Source organism: Taurulus bubalis (genome assembly GCF_910589615.1).
Source record: "Taurulus bubalis genome assembly, chromosome: 18".
Taxonomy (NCBI): domain Eukaryota; kingdom Metazoa; phylum Chordata; class Actinopteri; order Perciformes; family Cottidae; genus Taurulus; species Taurulus bubalis.
In genome coordinates this window covers 13957125-13974903 of record NC_136606.1, presented here as the reverse complement: position 1 = coordinate 13974903, position 17779 = coordinate 13957125, and the positions used below count along the sequence as shown (strand labels likewise).

The window sequence follows — 17779 nt, the reverse complement described above, 5'->3', positions numbered from 1 at the left end:
CCTGTGGAGCAAGCCGCTTAGAGATTTAAAGGTGTGTCACTTCCTGTTTGTGTGCTTTCTTTTGCTACTCAGTCCACAGTCTCAGCAGCTAGCAGATCTTACCTGCCACGGGGGCCGTGGTGCTGAAGAAGAGGATTCTGGGAGCTCTATCATCTGCCCGTATTTGGCCATCGCTTCCTCTTGGCCTTCCCCCAGCGCTCTGCGTGACGGGTTTTCAACAGTTCTGCTGCTACACACACACAAATACATGTATACAACACACAAGAATATAAGAAGCTAACCCTGTTAACAGCGACCTGCATTTTGGACTCTCTGTTGTTCCACTCTGTAGCCAACTGAGGCTCAATCTAATAACACCACAACAAAACACTTTCCACTGGGTCCCTCTCTCTCTTTCGCTCTCTCTCTCTCTCTGCCTTTCTCGGCCTTTCAATCTTATCAGTGGTAATGTAATAAGCGGTTGCTTCGCTCTGTCTCCTCGCCACCTCTCTTAATTCCTCAAAATAAAGCAATATCACAGGGGCCCTGGCCTGCCTGTGACTGGGGATAAGATGCTTGTAAAAGGAAGGATAATTCAGCAAATAAAGGCTCGGCATCAAAGGCAGGCACTGGGTCTTTCTTTCTTTCTTCTCTCTCCCTCTCTCCCTCCTTACTGTTCGCCTATCAAAAGTATTACATGTGCTTTCATCAGTTCACAACAAGGCACAATGTGCTTCCTAATGCAATTACTCGACCTCCATTAAATCAGAAACAGTGGAAACAAATGAATTACACATTTGTTACAAAAACCACAAGTCAGCTCCCCGTCTCTCCTCTTTATTTTTTTTCCCTTTCATAGGCGTAGGGAGAGAAAAAGTGAAATCATTTCTCATTAAATTTCAGGCAGATGTAGCCCTAGGTGATGCATAGAAAGTCTCCCATGTCTAATAGCCACCCACCATTGATATCAGAAGGAATTTACAGGGTTCAAGGCTGTCGAGAGGAGGTCATCTCGCTAAACTCCGAACCACATTAATCTGACAGGGCTGGTGTCCGACTACCACCCACCCATAAAACAACCAAACACAAGGGAAGATACTGATGTGTACAGTAGTTTCTTGATTGTATCATGTCAGGCAGCATGGTAGTCCGTAATTGCTAAAAACTTAAACATGCTAAGCTGATCGCCCGTGGCGCTCTCGCTACGAGATTTGATGTGTGATCTCCGACTAAAGTGGAGGCACCAAGAATTGATGCGCCTCCGAGCCCAATGACATGGACAGATTTCTGTCACCTAGAGCCATGCTACCCACAATGCAATGCCCATCAACAGGGGAAGCCATGCAGAGGACATATGAATTACATTCCTTCTCGAATTTCAGAGGAATCACAAATGCCTTTCACACAATTAAAGATTACAGTCATGTGACATCAATTGTACGTATGGAGAGAAATATGGAATGAGCTGGACTTACCACTGAAGCGACGAGTTCAGCCGGGGCTGTGGCGCTTCTCCCGCTGCCTCGGCACAGTCTCTTTGTGACTGAGGCGCCTTTAAATATTAAAGCTGATATGTTAACAAACACTGTTATTGTGTTAACCGTCATTAACTTTATCAGCTAATTGACAATTTCATGTAAACACCACATCATTTTTAAATTACAATGTCAGATATTATTAATTTTAGTAACTAATTGTAATGAAATAATAAGATGAGCGCTCAGGAATAAGACTTCAACCGGCTAGTGTTATGGACAAATGTGACAAGAAAGAAAAAGATTGGAGCAATTTGTTGAGCTTGTCAAATTATCTCTAAACAGCATCCTAGTTAATGTCCTGTGGGTTATTATGCCTTTAGAGAGCGAGGAATCCTTCATTCAGCATATATACAGTACATGGGCCTTTACCTTAACATTCCCAGCGAAGAAGGCCATTAGTCTCTTCTTTCTCTTTGCCCACTCCCTCCTCTTCAGTGGTCCCTTCTGAGCCGCTTGCTGAAAATCCGTGTAAACACACATGCACACTTTCTTTGGATGCCGCTTTATGAAACAGTGCAGTGCACCATAATGGCAGAATTAAGCACAAGGAGCAACTGTAATGCAATCTGCAGGCAATCGATACTGAGCCAGGCCCTAAAGACATGTAGCGTTTGATGAGTATTTCTGCCGGTTTTACATTCAGTCAGCACATTCACACTCCCCATTCAGACGCATTGACACTGCTAAGTGACAGCGTCTCGCCCTGTAGAGGCTTTGTGCGGCAGAATAGAGAAAGAAGAAAAACACTATTATTTTTAAAATAGATGTGAAATCTCTGGTGGATAATGTGCTTTCAATGGGAGGTGGGTGTGGAAACAGTAGGAGAGCGCATACATATTATGGCAGAATAAGATAACGCTGATCCCAATACTGATACAGTTGCACAGTAGACGGTAATATTATCCAGTCAGTGAGGATGAGTCAACTGTTGCTGTGGCTTCCAAGTGATCGTGAGACATTGTTGAACCATTTTCCCCCAATTATGTTTACTTTCTATTCATATAATTTGATACTCTTACTCTCTTTTCAAGTGAGATTAGAACTAAAAATACTGTGGATAGAAGTTCTGCATTCTTTGAACATATGCGTTAATGTTTGGGTTTCTAGATTTGCCAACACAATGGAACCCCATGTTCTTGCGTCCTCTCCCATTTCTTTTCTGACTGATGGAATACAAACACATGTTCTGAAAGGAGCTTCAGATCTTAACGCTAGTTCACAATACCCCTACTCCCCAGTTGGAAAATAAAACGTAGTCACGCTCTATTTTTCCTGAAAAGACCATAAGACGGGTAAAGAAAGAAGGAAATCAGCTACTGTCAGAGACAAATATGCATAATAATGCACAACAAAGTTCAAAGACTGAACAAAACTGTCTCCACAAATAAGTTAATTGTGTGAGGATATCATATGTAGCATAGATTATACAGTTGAAATCCATGCACACATTCTGAGCTGACAAATGAGTTATCTAACCTTGAATGAAAGCATGTTCTACAAAAAGCAATTTCAAATGAGTGCATTCAGCTGAGATTGAGCTCATCTGCACTGAAAATGAAATGCAGAACTTTTATAAAGGTAGCAGTGGTGGGGAAAAAAGTTGGGGACAAAAAGCTGACCAAATATGGAAGAAAAGAGAAAGAAAATTAGTAAGCTGAGTACATAACACACCCACATACACAGACAAAATGGATAAATGTACAAATGTACAGTCTCACACACACACACACACACACACACACACACACACACACACACACACACACACACACACACACACACACACACACACACACTGTCCATTAGCCAAAAAGCCACTGATACACAGCATAATGGACATGGCTGATGTGCTGGTGAATATGGGATGATGACACAGATATTCCTCTTTGTAGCCCTGACCTGCTGCAGTGAAAGGCTGCCAAGCGTGATCATGTCAGGCCGCACACGCTCCCTCAGCTGCTGGGCGTAGTGGGGGATCACCTCCTCAGCTGTGCTCACTGCAAGAAATAATACAATGGCATCACAAACTATATAATATTTATCAAAAAACATGTTGCTACTGTAGCATTGTGCATACGTTTTTCTCATGTAATGTCATGTGTATATGAGGGAATACAATATTGTCCAGAGACAAATCATTGCACACACATGTATACAACTTCCTGGAATGATTCCTTGCTAGTTGTATGGATGAATGCATGTATGTTCAAAGGAACTACATGTTCCTATCATAGTAAACATAATAGTGTAATATTAACAGAATAAGAAATTATAGATAAAACATAAATAAAAGCATAGCATTACTTTTTACAGTGCTTTCTCTGGCCATTACCATCCTCCCTGCTTTGAGTCCAGCCTCTCCTCCCTGCCCAGCACTAGCCTCAGCCTGGGTTTTGGCAACGGCATGGGCCTGGGAGGGCCGGGAGCCCGAGGCATCGCCACCACCGTGGAGCAGCAGTCGCCGCTGAAGCACCGGATCACCCGCCTTCACCTCCAACACCTCCTCATCCCTGGAGGCTGGCAGCGTACCTGGAGAGATATGCATCAGTGAGCACGCACGCACACACACACAAGCGCACACACACATACAACCAGACGCACACACACGTACACATACTGATGTGCATACTTACCACATCCAGAAACAGACACTCACAGCGATGAGTATGTATATACAGACATTTGTGCAGGTGGACAGTGGACAGCAACTCACATGAACACAATATGAACATTCACAAAACCAAGGTATCATATTTAAGCCCACTCCTAAAGCATGTATGCCTTGAATCCTGATCTTGACATATTCATATTGAGACAAGACCTTAGTTCTATAAGGGATTTTACACAAGAACCACAATAGTTTCACTATTATTTCGCTAATATGATCGCAGTTGGTTATTCAAGGAAAGTCTGTGGTTATTAAGTAGAAATATCTCATAACATGTATTTGAAATCATGCAAAAAATTCGACCACATGCACGACTGGAATTTAATAATGAAGTACACACCGGAAGGCTTGTTAAACTTAAGAGAAAAAGTAGAATAGGATACATAATGTAGAACTGAGGCTGCAGAACGGATATCTAATGTGTTACTATGCAAGGAATCAAAAGGAGGATGTGGTGTTTTCGTTGCGTATGGCTGTTAAGCTCATTAAACTGTGAACAATGGGTCTATACATTGAAAGAAAGTTTGTCTTTTGTACCATATTTAAAGTATTTTTTGGTAAGTAAACCAGAATTCATTACTGGCAGCAGGGAAGCATAATCTACAGTGGCTAACCTGCTTGCTTTGTGTCTTTTCAGTGTTGCTGTACCGCCTAGGTAGAAAGCAAGAGGTATTCCTTTGAGCATCTGTGTGTTCAACGTGTGCAGTCCAATAAGCACACCAGCCAAAGCTGTTACCACTGACTAATGCTTCTCACATAGAAGCTGATATCAATGCCTAACGTCTTACCGAGAACTAGAATGAATAGAATACCATTCTGTGTTCTTTCATCTCCACGCCAAAGCAGTCAACTGTATCACGATAAAAAGGAAGAACTGAAGATCTTAGACAGACAGAAGGGATTTCTCGAGGAATTTTTATTTTTTGAGGAAATGTCTACAACACTGGCCACTGTCCATTTCATTAATACTTTGTCGTATTCATGCTCTTTCTTGTGAAATGTGCATGGTGCTTTATGGCTGGCTATAGAAACAAAGACAAAAGCCTGAGAAGCAGTCACAAAATGTCAGGATCAGGACTGACATACACTGCACTGGCTGTGCAGCTGCAAAGAAGACGTGGGGCCTACACCGGTGGGAGGCATTCATACAACAGCATAAGGTGATTGTCATGAAGCCTATTGTAGCTTGGTGAAGTGCTTACTGGCAGTCACCACAGTTGGACTCCAACAGTACAGAAGTAAGAGCTCTCTCTCTCTCCCTCTCTCTCTCAGTCGCTCAGCCTATTGCATGGAGGAACTGTTAATCCAAGATCCTCTTTACTTTTTCAGTGGGATTTCATGAACATTCCAAGACAATGGATGGGGCTGCTAATCTCGGTGGTACAGCTAAATCCGAGACAATGGCAAATAATACAAGCCGGCTAAATTCTACCGTGTTGAAGCGGGCCTAAACCCATCACTTGTGCACTGGAATTACAAGGAAGATGTGCGTCATGTCAACAGGATCTGGTGCGACTGTCTTCACCCAGAACAATGCTAAGCTTAAACCACCTCAATGTTGCCTGGTTGGTTACATATTTAAATGAAACCGAGCTAATGAGAAAAGGCACGCCTACTGTGAGACAATGGCTGTGCTTGGAAAGCTGACTTCAAGTGAAGGTCCATTTCTAGTCTTATTCTTTGTTCTACGTTAGTGCTGCTTTCAGTGTGAGTAGCGTCTTATTTTTGTCTGGGTTGTTCATGGGTTCAATATCTTGAGCTTAACCTAAAGATACTGTACCTAAAATTCCCACTAAACGGAAGTTAGAGCGTCTTTGGTTTCTGTTATGTGTCAAATGTTTGATGACTCATTCTGCACTCTGGGGCGTTTACATTAAATAATCCAATCAAATGAGACGCAATGGTTATAATAAACTAACTATACCGTATGTGTCCCTTTCATCTCGCCCTCGTTATCTATCTGCATCTATAACAGTTGAGGCAGGTGTGTGTGTGTGTGTGTGTGTGTGTGTGTGTGTGTGTGTGTGTGTGTATCATGATCTGAGTATCATGATCTGAGCACGCACAGTTTTAGTGGCAAATATAATGCAAAGGATTTGATATATATCCCTCTTGTAAATGTACACCGCTAAAATATTTAGTTTCACTGTGAAATACAGTACAGGTGATGAAGACGCTCTAACTTCTGTGTCACTGTGACTTGAAGACGGTGGTACTCAGTAGCTTGGTTCAAATGGGGACTTTTTTAATTTTGTTTCATGATGTTAAAACGTTTTATCAATACATAACCATGCAAAATACAATTAAATTAATACATTCAATCTTAACAGCATTAACCAGCAGTACATTTTTAACTTGAAATCAAGGAATCAAACAAGGAATCAAGGAATCAAGGAATCAAGGAATCAAACAAGGAATCAAATGAACATTATATGTCCCGAAATGGAAAACAAATTAATCATAATTCTTAATTGAAGTAATACAAAATTGAAACAATTGTTCTAAATTAAAGTAATGCAATGTAAAGGTAAAGTAATTGTTCCGAATTAAAGTGGTAAACAAATATATATTTGCTATTTTGATTAGCAATTACCAAGATACATGAGTACAGTAATATAGGGATACATACCAGGTATATTTATGAAGGTATCCTCCTCATCCAGCAGTGCAGACATTCTTTGATAGAGTCTGTTTTCATCAGCATTCAATATGGCTACAAGTCAAAACAATTATAAAATGAGCATACCCTGTAAAGGTGCTGGAAAATGACATGCATTTGTGTGCCTTAAAAATTACTCTCTACTTATCAGACAATTCAATCTAAACCACATCTTAACATGCAAACCAGAGATATTAGCCGTGGCTGGAGAGGGGTGAGAATCAAGTGTATGCAGAGGGGTAATGAAATAGGAGCATAAACATGCCTGTTAGCCGGCCTGTCATCATGTGATGAGATTTGGTTTGGCGAATCCTTTGATATTACATGGCAGTGATATCCAAAAGATACAGGTGAAATGGCTTCTCCATTAATAGCCATGTTTCATTATAACATGCATATTACTTGGCTCCCAAGAGCTCGCTTTTAATAGGCCTACTTTAGGAGGGGGCTGCAAACTATTGATGTGGCTATGTGTCATTTGACAGGGGAAAGAAAAAAGCCATGGCGGAATGACGGCTGACCAATGATACGTGACCTTCGTCAATGACAGCGAGTCGGGTAGCCAATCTTGCGATGCCATCACTCGGTGTATTTACATAGACTGTCCTGCCGTCACAAATGGCGGCCTGCTACCGGTGATCTCTCTCACCTCACTTTAATGAACCGAGGAGAACTATTATGACAGAGAATGACATACTTAATTCTAGCTCATCTTCAGCGCTGACCCCAGCCATCCCGCAATGCCTTGGGTCTGTCTGCTCAGCCGACGACGGGTCAAAGTCATTTTGGTCACGTGTATTTCCTGTGGAAAAGTGCGAGACGCGAGAGAATGGGAGAAAGAGAGAAAGAGGGGTTGTGAGTTGTACAGGTTCAGGTTAGTGGTTATTAGAAGCACATGAAGCGAAATGTTAATTTTGAAACCCACACTGTCGAGGGGCAGGGGCAGCGGCTTCTACCAGATAAGGCAGAGCCATGATGAGCCAGGAGTACAGAGGCAGAAAGAGAGAACTGGCAAAGACACTGCTGGGTTTCTCAGTGCAACTCTGCGCGGCCTGCGGTGCTCTGGGGCCTAATTAGCATGCCGCAAAAGGTCACGGCAGGCAATCTCTTAAATACGACTGCCATATGTTTGCCGTGTTCAAAAGGAACTAATGAGAAAGTCTACAAGCTCAAAAGTACCTGGAATTTCAAAGACAATGCCTTCTAAATACTCTGAGGTCAGCGGCCCAGAGGACCGGGCAAGTTTGGAGGAGCAGATCCAAAGGAAAATAACCTGAGCCCATGTCTCATTGACTTCTTATTAGCGATCATTGACCTATGGGTATCAAGTCTGCTGCGCAGAGTTTATGGGAATCCAATGGCTCCAGGGCTCTTTCTATTAAGGGTACACCCCACCAAGCAGCTTTCTTAACCCCAAATCATTCTCATTACAGCCCTTGAATATTTCACTCCAATCTAAATTGCTTTACTTGTATTTCTCAGGTTGTCGGGCGAAAAAAAAAAAGCATGGTGCTTTAAATCATGACATATATTCCACACAAGGATGGCCTTTATAGAAGTCTGTGGGTATCGGCGCTTGCATGCATAAAAATGTGAGTAAGTGTGTTTGCATAGCAGCACCACTGGCCCACTAGGCCACTACCCGAAAATAATTTTGAGCTCGTATTAAATATCTTGCAGGAGGTTTCCACACACTGTCCTTACTCTAAGTTAAAGAGTCAGACTGAAAAACATATTAAAAGAGGAGGAGCCGTATGACTCCTCGACGGCGCCATAAATTCACTGTGAAATTCACACGTTAAATCCCTCTACATCGTTAACAAAGAGTTTGAACAATTTCTCTGCAAATAGCTCTGAGGTTATGAAACCCTTTTTTCAAACACAAATTTGCATAATGGTGGTGGCTTCGTGGATCGCCTTTTGAATCATATCTGTGATTTACCTAAATAGTCTGGCTGTCCTCCAGTTCATCCCTCTAATGAAAATTCTCAATTCTCTGTTCTCATATGAACATTATCAGTAACTAGAACTTCTTGGCAGCCAGAGAATGAAAGATGATGTAAGACATTGGTTGAGGCCAAATAGAAGTGTCACAAACATGGAACAATTTGCCTTTGTGATCTTCCTATAAAGGCCCACGAGTCACTGCACTGTTCTGCAAATTCACACTCCGAAGAAGGGCTGCTCATTTTGTGCTCGTGATTCATAGTTTGTTTTTGTAAATCATATATTCAGTGTAATTACCACAAAGAAATAAGGTTATAAACTTGTAAAACACATAGCGTGTGATATATTTAAAATGCCCTTTGAGACATGCAGGTCATAAGAGGGTGTATGTGGACTTGACAGAACCATGTTAATAACAAACACACATGACATAGTGACTGTGCTGATATGAAACATTTCATATTTTCCTTAGTTTTAATATCATTAAACTACCATATGGTTAAGTTCATTTTGTATGCTTTCAGGATATGGTAAGTGGCCTAATTAGCATTTCCAATTAATAGAACAAAAAAAAGAAGAGGAAAATCAGTAACTTCCCTCATCAGCATGTCAATATATGTTTGAAAAGAGTCTATATCGGTGCACTAAGAGGCAGTGGATCTGCTTTACCCAATAAAACAAACTTTCGAGAATTAGGCTTAGCTGTGCATTCTTCATTTGATGCGCTGTATTCCTATTTTAATCTTTGTAAGTGGGGTTGTATGAGGTATTTATCCATAATTAGTGTATTACCTACAGTATAAGGGTCGGGTCGGCCCCAGTGGGGAGAAAAAGACAACAATACTCGGACAAAGTAATATACTGATTTGGACGGGGCAGCAGCTAAAGGTTTTAGAAAGGCTCAACTAAAGAAGAAAACAATATCTGTTTTAGTGTATGCTATATTTAGAATATTTTCACCACTTTCCGCTGGGAAACTGAACTCAAAGGGAATCTGTGCTCCCCTCAAAGCCACTTGACTGTTGATAATACACAGATTATGGAGGAGTACCTCATACAACCCCAGTTCAAAACACACACAAATACATGAACAAACCAGAAACAAAGATGATGTGTGATTGCTTTGCTAAAGCCATGATCTTCAGCCAATGACAAAATACATTCTAATTTCTGGTTTACATTTAGTCTCCTTTATGATATATGTTTATGGTCGGACTTTCTTGACCTGATAGAAAACGTGTTTTGTTTCCATGAAGGCCAGTTCCACGCACTGTGCTAAAGGGCAATCCTACCTCTTCTGCATAAAACATCATGACAACAATTGATAATAATTACTCGCCCTGCACAGCAAAAAGGAAAATAAACCACATTAAATCAAAAATCTTACAAGTGACTCATTCCTGAGAAAACTGGCACGCTCGCAACCTTGAACGCATCCTAATTTACCATCCCATTCCTCAAGAGTTCTCCCTGACATACTGAATTATAAGGGGGCATATTCGTATGCCTGATTGGCCTTAAGCCGTGTTTCGGGGGCGTTGTGAGTACACCACACAGACAGCGGATCGGCTTGGTAGCGTAGTAGCGTATGTAAATGCACTCTCCTATGACTCCAGCCCACCACAAGGCATGTAGCCGAGAGTGGGAGTCAAGGCTGATTGTGTCGAGGGTACTTCTAGATAGAGACAGAACACCCACTACTGGAGCGTTCTCCAGCGGAGGAAGAAGTTATACGAGGGTTGCTTGTTAGGACACGCTTGCTTTGGAATGCAGGGACCAAGGGCCCCACGAATGGAGAGAGACCGAGAGAGAGAGAGAGAGAGAGAGAGAGAGAGAGAGAGAGAGAGAGGAAACAGGGAGTGAGAGAAAAGGTTAGATCAGGAACACAACCACTGTCAACAAATTTGAGGCTAATGAAGAATGAAGCTTCACCTCTTTCTTTGGCAGGGGCTTGCAGCTCCATTTTTTTTTGGTGAGCTGCAAGGGTGCTATCTGGCCTGTCACCTCGAATTTCTCTCCCCAGCCAAACAGGAGGAACAGAGAGCTCGGTGCTTCCTCCTCCATCGAAGGCTGGGTTTTCTATGCCCACCAGAGCTGCTCTCTCCTCTCTCCCTGACAAAATAAGTGAGAACATAAATAAAAATACAAACACTGACATGAAGGGGCAATACAACAGTTAGGTCAAAGTGACTCGTAAAATAACAAAGCACATTTATTGGCAACAAAATGTTTCTATTGGTGATTCCTCTGCCCCAAAATGTTCAAGCGCATCCTCCTAGAATGACACTAAAACACAATTAGGTTAAAATTAAATCAGAATCCTGCAAAGGAGGAGCAAAAAAAAAGAGAAGAAGAAATGATTAAAATAATTACAAATTGCGCCCTGACAAGCAAGAGCAAAATTTAGCCCGAAGCCATTTGTCTGTAATTAGTTAATTAATCCTTACACAAATTATGAGCAATAACTCATCAAGCAGGACTCACCCATCAGAAATTCAGCCGACTTGGATTTCTTCTGCTTAGGTTGCTGCAGAGCCTTCTGCTGTAACTTCTGGAGGGAAATTGTTAAATGAATAAATTAGCTGCAGAATGAAGATCATCATTTATGATCCGCAACTAACGCAGTATTTTAAATATGGGACGACACTAAAATGTCATTTAATTTACATCGCCGCTAAAGGGGTCAAGCACTAATTGAACAACAGGAGTGGAAAAGAATTTAATCATAAATAGATAAGAAAAGTTGACATGAATGTGTAATGAAGGTCACATTAAAATACTTCCTCCTTGTTTCTAAAATGAATGGGCAACAACACTCTCTCCTGGAAAATTATGCATTTTTGCACAGGCTGCATGAGAGTACACAGTCTTGGTGTGCAAATGAGTATGGAAATCCAGGCACACTTCTCATTACTTCCATTCACATGAACTCAACCTAAAAAATCTCAAAGGAGAGACAAAAATAGTCTTTAAATAACACCACGTCAGGCCTCCTTGTATCATGTAAAGCTTAGAGGATTTCGAGTATAGTAATTTCAATATAGAATTCACGTGTAAGGCATGATTAAAACAAATGTGACATAACGGTGATTCATCCATCTCTCTGTCTATCTATCTATATATATATATATATATTTTTTAATATCTAGATAGATATGCTAAGTCAAATACATTTTAACATGTAGGTGGTCTAAATTGGCATGAATGGAAAGAAAAAAAGGAGAAATGTAAGAAAGCAAGGATGGGTTCCTTTGAAAATCAAGAGTATGTGGAAACAAACTCTGCAGTCCCACATTTCTCTCATTTCTGCGGACAAGCCGAACAATAAGAAAGCTGAGGTAAAAGGCATAAGTAGTTGTTTTTGTTACGGATATGTTTACATAAGAATGCACCATATGAAAGAGCTCTGTTGCTCAAAGCGTATGGAGCTTTTTAAGCATCATTTTATGCAGATTTCAATGATGAACTGTGCTCATGCCCGTGAACAGCATGTATTTGTATACAATATTTAATTTCAAAGGCAAAATCAAGGGGCAGAATGGGTGGGGGGCTTATTTCAACTCTAAATGACAGAGCAATTAAAATGGAGAAGGACTACTTCCAGACCAATCTGGTAAGAGGAGTTTTTGTAAATCTGTTTTTACATTCAACAAGCCCTACAGCAAGACATCCATTCATACCACTGAGATTAATGCTTATCTAATTGTAACTTATTTAAAAACCATTTTCATTTCGACTGGGTACCAATCAGTTTTTCTGAGTTTCACATACTGCGGAGCATGAGACATCAGTGATCATCTCCCTGTGTTTTCCTTCACTTTCTTAGTTTAATTTCATCAGACACACCTTTCTGCGAGACAAATATTGTTTGGGTGCACATGCAAATTGAGAAACTCCCTGAAAAAATTATGGGGAAATTAATCAGGTAATTTTACTATTAAAAAAAATACAAACAATCACCATTTTCTCTGTGTGATACCGGGCCAGTTTAACACGACTGTGTTGTAAACTGGAGCAGTTATTTAAATACGCTACATGACATTTGCATTCATTAAATGTTATTTAAAGTTTGACTGTTATTGAAAAACCATAAAGAATACCTTTTAAATAATGTTCATCTACAATAAATTCTATGTTTACTGCGAGGCTGTTGTTCAGTCACTTTACAGCATTCTGTGTAAGGTATTGTTGGAGTTGATTATTTTGCCAAAGTAATTAATCATCAAATTAGAACAATGAAGGAGGATAACACTGCTTATTTCGTAAATTATTGCTTTTGCCCTGAGGGCTAAAGGCACTTTGGAGAGATCAAAGGAGAAATCACATTAAGTTTTATCTGAGGCTATTCAAATGTATTTTGTTTATCACCCTAATTACTGCACATACTAATCTAGAATATCATCTTCCCTTTTAAAAGTGTTACATATAGCTGCCTTTACATATGTATAAATAAACCTGCAAGCTCAAAAAAAAAATTCAAGAAAATTACTTAAGATGTTCTTCTTCAAAAGTTCTTTTAGTCCTATTTATTCTTTTTACGCTTATGTAATGTTTATATCAGTTCATACAAGTTCTCCTCTAGGCACAGTTTGTGTGTTGGCCTCATTTCTAGCAGTGCCCATGTTTCTCACAATGCAAAGTAAATTAGCTACATGTCCTGAAAATGCCAATAAATCCTCTGATTACTATGAATGTATTCTTTCCTTAAAGAAAAGAAAAAACCCTAGTAAACACACAAGGGAAAGTACACAAAAGGAGTACAGTACATACACCCCGGGCCTAAAGCTTTGGGTCATTGTCACTAAAAATCTAATCCACACAGCGCCATGTGAGCCTCTCTGTCTAGAGAGCTAAGAAAAATGCCTGGTTCTCATCTCGTTCCCTGGACCCCACTGACATTGACAGCATGCTCCTTGTAATACACGGACTGTTGTTTAATGTGCCATAACCGGATGAAACATGCAGATGCTGCATTTCTGAAAAGATAAACAACAATTCCATCCTGAGGAGAAACAAAAAAAATAGAATCAAAGATGTTCATGAAATAAACTGGATTTTCAGAGGTGAGAATGGCAGTCCAATATCACTGGGATAGCGGCAGTGTAAACGGACCCAGTGGAAGCTAACATTTTTTAATTCCCTGTCAGCATTGCACATTAATGTTAGATTAGTGGTGCTGCGCCAAAATCACGTGCCAAGAAATTTGGGTACATTACAACATACATATACAGTAGCCCCTGAGTTCATTCTCGTGTCATCTGACAGCATCCATGCATGCCCCCTTAAGCCGTCACACTTCCCTCATTTCACTGTGCGGAGCACAAAATGCTTGTTTTGCAGTCAACATGAGAAAAAAAATCATTTATAACTGGTGTCAAAAAATAAATAATCATGACTTTCTTTTCTCCCCCCAAAAAAATGTGATTGTTGTCAAAAGGAATTGAGCACAACAATGCCTTGTTCAGTTCTTGTTGCATTCAAAGGCATAGCTAGAAGGGCTTGGGGAAGACCGCTCGCTGCTAGGGGCTGGTGGGCACAGACCAGCTAGAAAGTGAATTTTGCATACTGTACGGATCATCGCCCAGTTCAGCCCAGTCACATTGAATCTGCCATCAACAAATTGTGCTTCATGAAACCGTCAACCCTCATTTACGTCTGCCTGTTTTCTTCCCCACGCAGCTGTAAACAAGGCCCCAGCTTTGAGCTGTCTCCCTCGTCCCCGTGCGCGCGGCTTGCCAGGGGAGCGGAGACAGCAGAACCTCGTCTTCACGGAGCGACTTGCAGCTACCATTTCTGGACGAGCACCCTGCGCGCAAGGCACGGGGGTCAAGGACATAAGTGTTCCTGGACATGACAGGAGTTTTAAGAGCTATACATAGAGATCCCTGCACTTATTCTGTCTCTCCCTTAAAGAAAAAAACTATAACGTTTCGGTTTGTGTTTGTTCTCAGACTATTCTGCCTGTAGAGTGGCATTGATCAGAATGTGAATGTAAATTAACGCGCAAGGGAATACAATCATCTCAGCCTAATATAAATATATGCGTGACTAAATGTCATAATGGGTAGTAATAAAATTATAAATGACATAATAAAGATGAAACTGAATGCTTTGCTAAATCAATAAACATAAAAGTGGATTTTGTTTTCATGTTTATAAAGTTGTTGTTTTTTATCTCTCAACATAATAGAAATGACCATATCAATGAAATGTCATACAAATAATGCATCTTTATTTAAATCACAACAGATAAGGTCAGCGTTTTGTTTCAAAGGCACACAAAGCCAATTCTACCCTTAAAACGTGAAACACTCTTAATTTATGGAGCAGCCTTATATGTGCACGGTAATTGTGACCCACCAAACAGTTTCTTATTAAACAACAACCGCGTCAGTTGGTGTAGACAGAAAACATAATTAGTATTCAAGCTTAATTAATCTACGCTGGCCCCCTTTAAGTGAATTAGTCAATTATTTATGCATGTGTGCTCCTTTGATGCTAACAGATTATGTATGTTACTGGAAAAGAACCTTGAAAAATGACTTTGAAAACTTTCCACCATAAAATGTCACTACAAGCTTCTGCACTGACTCAAAATGTCACTGAAGACCATGAATGCTGAATGATTATGAAAAAGAAAGCAGAACTTAACTGTGAAACTACAAATTCTCATTATGGAAAAACCACCAAGCCAGACGTGTCAGTGCCAGTCAAGGAAAACATTGCAATTCATTGTCCGAAATCCAGAGCAAAGGATGAAATATATCAGGCAAATATGTACTTTTTTGTGTGCCATAATCCTTGGAATGGAAATCTAACACAGGTCGGATAAAGGTCTTTCCTGGGATCATGGGAACTCCTTGGGATTTTCAAGAGCCTTTTTGTTTTTACCCTTGAGAACCAGGCTCTGGCCTCTGCACCCCTCAATCCCCCATTGAGATCCCAGAGGCAGCGCAGAGGAATGCTAAATGTCAATGGTCAGACTGCACCAGCACCTTCAGTGAGAGAGATGGAGGTACAAGGCCTGACCTCTCAGCGCTAAGCTACGCTCGCTAAGAGGGACCAGAAGTGAAACTGTACTCACACTGCTCAAGGTGTCCATCTCCACAACCTGCAAATCATCACCGGCTGACGCTGCTCGCTGAACAATGGCACGGCCTGCAAAACAAAATGTGTGAAAGGACATGAAGATAAATCTGTTGATTTATGGCTTCCAGTAATCTGAACTGCACGAGAGGAGAATATGTTAGTGATATGAAACCCAAACTTTAAATGTGCCGTATATTTCATTTCATTAGAGTTAGGATTTGCAAAAGAGCTCTTTTAATAGCTTACTGTGAAGCACAACATCCTTCCTTCCATGCAGCGTTACACTATCTCTCCCCTGCTTGTGTGTTTAAACCTGTTATCTCTGCAATGCATCTTGGAGAATAAAGGACAATAAACACCATTTATTATCACAGATAACAAATTATTTGCCCTGATTATTCAAATAGTTTATTCATTTACATCCGATACAATATCATTTGGTATTTTTATCGCCTTTTTCCTATGGTAATTCACATGGCTCGCACAAGTTTCTGCTGAAATAGCAAAACAAACCCCAGGCAAAATGTGAAAGATTATCCCATACCATGCGAGCTACGATGAAATGCTATACTTTTTCACACTGAACACTGCTCCACTGGGTGTGATTGAAAAACATGTAAAGCTATTGAATCTGTGGTTTGTATATGTGAGGGGAAAATGAGTGTTGTAACAAGTGGGCCAGTGTTTTTGTAATTGTTTCAAATTACACTCGCCGTAATAACTCAGTGAAAGCAGAGCCAGTGTGCGGTCCGTACACATTAACTAGGCAAAGACCACAGGATATCCATGCACCTTATCGCGGCCCATGGAGAAACTTGATTGTGTAAACAACTGTGGAGACTAAAACGCCTTAGCTAAATTTCCAGCTGTGTCTATTTGTGTCCAATGGCGCTTATCACGAGCTACACAAAAGAAGGACAATACTTTTAGATAAAGAGGTACTTTGTAGCATTTCCTTTAGATGTGTATTTTATTGAATTAAAGACAGCCTTAAATTCATGTTTTTAATTTACTAATAGGGATATGTGAGCATGTGTGTGTGTGTATGTGTGTGTGTGCGTGTGTGTGTGTGTGTGTGTGTGTGTGTGTGTGTGTGTGCGCGCGTGTGTGTATGTTTTAGGCAGGCTGTAAAATGTTGTGAGAAAAATAAGTACATTAGTTGTTAAAACGGCATGCCTCCTGCCAAATACTGGCTCCCTAACCAATGAGATTGCCAACATGATTGTTAACCACATAAATGTCTGACTCACTTTTCAGCTTGAGGTTCAGGCTTTCTGTCAAAAAGTCGTATGCACAATTCTTCCAGTACGTGAAACAAACCCCCAAAGTCCTACACAGTGTGATGGACTTGCTGGACTTCAGTTAGTACCAATACAAAGAGTCATGTTGGAGTTCACTGCTGTGTGAAAGGCTCTCACAGACTTACTAAACAATACACCCATGCAAGTATGCACTGCCAACACCAGCCAGCATGGAGCAAAATATAGGCTTTCCTTGGAAATGTATTTGTTTCTGACCCGTATACGCCACAGATATTTGCTCGTTTGATCTCAGCAACATGCGAGGAATAAGCGGCTGCGGTTAGAGTTTAACAAGTCTACAAATAATAACCAAAAAACTGATCTACTTCCCAAATCACACAACATTACTCGGTCCTCCTAAATAACGTGCCACTACATTTGACTTGCGACTATTTTTTTTCCGTCTCGCTCTCCTGCCCTGAGAATGACCATCTCCTCTGTCATCTAGTCAGCTAAACTCAATCAACCCTTAATCCAGAATGACAGTGGGGTCTGTGTTGCACTCGACCACGCACTTCCCCTTTTCTATGGCATAGTGCGACCTGAAATCTTTGCTTGACATCCTTTTTCTTCTCCACCAACATGGATAAGGGATGTA

The 17779-nt window shown here is 40.7% G+C and overlaps 1 protein-coding gene across 1 annotated transcript in view; it reads right to left on the bottom strand.

Annotated features, from left to right (window-relative positions):
- ofcc1 (orofacial cleft 1 candidate 1) overlaps positions 1-17779 on the bottom strand; it is a gene marked incomplete at both ends in the record, with an annotated part of 89511 nt that overhangs the window by 59645 nt on the left and 12087 nt on the right. The window contains 9 exons of the mRNA XM_079234278.1: positions 103-229; positions 1455-1531; positions 1887-1973; positions 3417-3514; positions 3822-4046; positions 6815-6898; positions 7542-7646; positions 10724-10903; positions 11276-11342. Coding sequence (XP_079090404.1) covers positions 103-229; positions 1455-1531; positions 1887-1973; positions 3417-3514; positions 3822-4046; positions 6815-6898; positions 7542-7646; positions 10724-10903; positions 11276-11342 — 1050 coding nt within the window. The remainder of the gene's footprint in view (positions 1-102; positions 230-1454; positions 1532-1886; positions 1974-3416; positions 3515-3821; positions 4047-6814; positions 6899-7541; positions 7647-10723; positions 10904-11275; positions 11343-17779) is intronic.